This window comes from Corylus avellana, chromosome 7 (genome assembly GCF_965113065.1).
Source record: "Corylus avellana chromosome 7, dhCorAvel1.hap1.2, whole genome shotgun sequence".
Classification (NCBI taxonomy): Eukaryota; Viridiplantae; Streptophyta; class Magnoliopsida; order Fagales; family Betulaceae; genus Corylus; species Corylus avellana.
In genome coordinates, this window is record NC_142496.1 from 18,769,560 (window position 1) to 18,773,378 (window position 3,819).

Genomic DNA, 3,819 nt, shown 5'->3' on the forward strand with positions numbered 1-3,819 from the left:
CTCATCACATAAAACCAGATCTATAGGAGATGGTTGTTAATTTCTTATAAACATATATGCACAAGGTTTTGTTCACAGGCAATGTGAGATTATTCCTCAACAAATAGGAGATAAAGATTCGAACAAATTACCTCAACTTCATAAGGCGTAATATCTAGCCAATAAAGCTATTCCTTAAAGACCACACCGTTGTATCTTACCTTCATTCTTATACATAGATAATTTGAACAAATTAATGAGCCGTTGAATTAAGTTTTAGTGTTAATTTGTTAAAAAATTAAATGACCGAAATTTCTTCCAAAACAGTTTGAAGAAAATTTTTTCCGACTAACTTCGATAAGTGTCAAGTACCATATCTTATATGTTTTTTTTTATATTTTATTGTTATTATACTAACCTAAGAACTTAACATTAATTTTTAAAAAATCTAAAAATATTAAATGATACTTGCACTTATTAAAGTCGGTTGAATATAATTTCTTCTAAGCTAATTTAAAAGAAATTTGTGTTCACAAGTAAATGAATCAAATTTAACGATACTCGACTCGATTCGATTACCGTAGTATTCGTCACTTATCCATCACTCCTTCGGTCATTCCACGCCTTGATGTGAAAATTAACAAGCAATTTCTAGCCACTTTCGTGAGAACAGAAAAATCCCATTATACATATCAGGCACCCACCAAGAGATTCTCTCACTCAATACAGATTCACCTTCGTACTCCCGAATATTCCAACTCCCATTTTCTCGGAAAACACAGAGAGAAAAAAAGATGCCTCAAAATGGGAGGGAGGAGAACGGTTACGACCCGGAAGATGATCGAAATGTTAACCACGACAACGGGAAGCTCAAAGCATTGTGAGAGTTGTCGGTGGAGAGGCTGTTCGAGAACCAAGAGGTGCCGTCGTGGAGGAAGCAGCTGACGGTGAGAGCCTTCGTGGTGAGCTTCGTGGTGAGCATACTCTTCAGCTTCATAGTGATGAAACATTCCTTCGCTCAACGTCTCCGCCGGTCTATTGGGGTTCTTCTTCGTGAAGACGTGGACCAAATTGCTTCGGAAGTCCGGCTTGTTGAAGCAGCTGTTCACCAGGCAGGAAAACACCGTCATCCAGACCTGTGTTGTCGCCTCCTCCGGCATCGCCTTCTGTTGTATGTGATAACCCCTTCTATTTGTCTTCTTGTTCAAAAACATGTTAGTTTAATTGTCAAAATCTGAAAACCAGGATGAAGGAGATAGTTTAAAATTGTTGCACAAATTTCATGTTTCTCAAACTGGTAGACTGAAAATTCCATCTTTTAATTGATTTCTATTAACAGGAGGTTTTGGAAGTTGTCTGTTTGGAATGAGTGAACGCATTGCCAATCGATCAACAAACACTCGTGATTTCAAAAACCCATCATTAGTATGGATAATCGGCTTTCTCTTTGTTGTCAGCTTTCTTGGACTCTTCTCGGTCGTGCCTCTCCGAAAGGTATATAGCATTTGAGAAATCTTGGGCATTTATTAGAATTAAAAAAATAAATTAAAAAAAAAAAAAAGGGAAAAAAAAAAGTTTATCGAACACAAGGAAATTAACGTGGTCATGGTGCTCTTTTTCTCCAATGACGTGTTTGATGTTTGGTGTCAGATTATGGTCATAGACCTCAGACTCACATATCCAAGTGGTACTGCAACCGCTTATCTTATCAACAGCTTCCACACTCCTCAAGGAGCCAAACTAGCAAAGTAACGTATCTAACACTTGATGGTTTCTACTTAAATGGGACCGTATGACATCTTTTCTTTTTCATTCTATTTTTCCAGGAAGCAAGTGAGAGAGTTGGGCAAGTTTTTCACCTTCAGTTTTTTATGGAGTTTCTTCCAATGGTTCTATACTGCTGGAGACGGTTGTGGATTTGCAAGCATCCCTTCATTAGGGCTCAAAGCATATAAATACAAGTACATATATAATTATCCTTCACTTTCCTCTTAATAAAATTTCAGTCTACTTTATGCAAAGAAGAATTTTCAATTGGTAAAAATTTTGCTTCAACTACTTATCAAAAAAAAAAAAAATTTGCTTCAACTAAGCCTTGTTCTCATTTATTGATCATGTTGTGCCTACTGCGAAATCTTGATTGTTCTGCAGATTTTATTTTGATTTCTCAGCAACATATGTTGGAGTTGGAATGATTTGTCCCTATATCATAAATATATCAGTGCTGGTTGGAGGGATTCTTTCTTGGGGTCTGATGTGGCCTCTCATAGAACAAAGAAAGGGTGATTGGTATCCTCCAGACCTGCCAGAAACCAGTCTCCATGGTCTTGAAGGTTACAAGGTAAGTTCTCACCAATGTTTTCATCCATCAAGAAGGCTTTTCTGTTTGTTGAAAACATTAATTTATATCCTTTATTCAGGTATTTATCGCCGTAGGCATGATCCTAGGTGATGGTCTATATAACTTCGTCAAGGTTCTAAGTCTAACCATCATAGGTTTGTGTCATCAGTTTCAGCAAAAAGATGTGAGCTCTGATCTCCCCACCGCAGGCCATTCTTCTGATCATGTGAGCTCTCAGGTTTCATATGATGACAAGCGCCGAACCCAACTCTTTCTCAAAGATCAAATTCCAGCATGGTTTTCCATTGGAGGTTATGTTGCTCTTGCTGCCATCTCTACAGCCACTCTTCCACATATCTTTCACCAGCTCAAATGGTATTACATATTGGTCATGTACATATTTGCACCCATATTGGCTTTCTGCAATGCATATGGTAATGGGCTCACTGACTGGTCCCTAGTATCCACGTATGGAAAGCTTGCCATCTTTATCATTGGAGCATGGGCTGGTGCCTCTCATGGTGGAGTTCTTGCAGGGCTAGCAGCTTGTGGGGTTATGATGAGCATTGTCTCAGCAGCCTCTGACCTAATGCAGGACTTTAAGACTGGCTACTTGACACTTGCTTCACCCCGTTCCATGTTTGTGAGCCAACTAATTGGCACAGCAATGGGTTGCATAATTTCCCCTTGTGTCTTTTGGCTCTTTTACAAGGCCTTTGATGACATTGGGCTACCTGAAAGTCAATATCCTGCCCCGAATGCTGTTGTGTACCGCAACATTGCTTTGCTGGGAGTAGAGGGCTTCTCAAGTCTACCAAGGAATTGCCTTCTACTCTGTTATGTGTTTTTTGGTGCAGCCATTTTGATAAATTTTATTAGAGATTTAGCGGGTAGCAAGTGGCAACAGTTCATTCCAATTCCAATGGCTATGGCAATACCTTTCTATAGAGGATCATATTTCGCCATTGATATGTGCGTTGGAAGCTTAATATTGTTCGTGTGGGAGAAAATAAACAGGGCCAAGGCAGATGCTTTTGGGCCTGCAGTAGCATCTGGTTTGATATGTGGATATGGGATATGGACTTTGCCTGCTTCTATCCTTGCTCTAGCTGGGGTTAAGCCACCAATCTGCATGAATTTTTTGTCACGAGGGACAAATATTACGGTGAATAATTGTTTAACACCACAGGGCTAAATGTGATAAATGAATGTCAAGTCTTTAAAGCAATTAAGTTTTTAGCATGTAATATAAGGGTTAGGGTTTTGTCAGTTTATTTATTTAAGTGAACGTTTGAACTCCTATTAAAAACAGACGATAATTAATGAAAAAATTTGTTCGTTTTGGATGTGACTTCTGTTATATTTTAGTGGTGAGACTCTGCCAACACCAACTTATGATGAGTTCATCCACCATGCATGTGATGATGATGATGAGAGGATGCACTTGATTTTGAAATAGCATGATTGAATGGTCATTCGTGTTTTGGATGGAAGCCAAA

At 38.7% G+C, this 3,819-nt stretch overlaps 1 protein-coding gene across 1 annotated transcript; it reads left to right on the forward strand.

The window, feature by feature from the left end:
* Positions 1–1,322: 1,322 nt before the first annotated feature.
* On the forward strand, positions 1,323–3,575 carry LOC132184323 (putative metal-nicotianamine transporter YSL7). Its single transcript, XM_088518157.1, has 5 exons — positions 1,323–1,473; positions 1,630–1,727; positions 1,806–1,940; positions 2,131–2,320; positions 2,400–3,575. Exons 1-5 carry the CDS (start codon positions 1,345–1,347, stop codon positions 3,513–3,515), a joined length of 1,668 nt encoding a protein of 555 aa, XP_088374283.1. The 5' UTR covers positions 1,323–1,344; the 3' UTR covers positions 3,516–3,575.
* The last annotated feature ends 244 nt before the right edge of the window (positions 3,576–3,819 follow it).

Bases quoted from the DNA above. Each gene is read 5' to 3' on its own strand.
- LOC132184323 (XM_088518157.1), top strand. From the start codon at position 1,345: ATGAGTGAACGCATTGCCAATCGATCAACAAACACTCGTGATTTCAAA. The intron at 1,474-1,629 runs GTATATAGCATT...GTTTGGTGTCAG, and splicing joins CGGTCGTGCCTCTCCGAAAG to ATTATGGTCATAGACCTCAG. The intron at 2,321-2,399 runs GTAAGTTCTCAC...TCCTTTATTCAG, and splicing joins ATGGTCTTGAAGGTTACAAG to GTATTTATCGCCGTAGGCAT.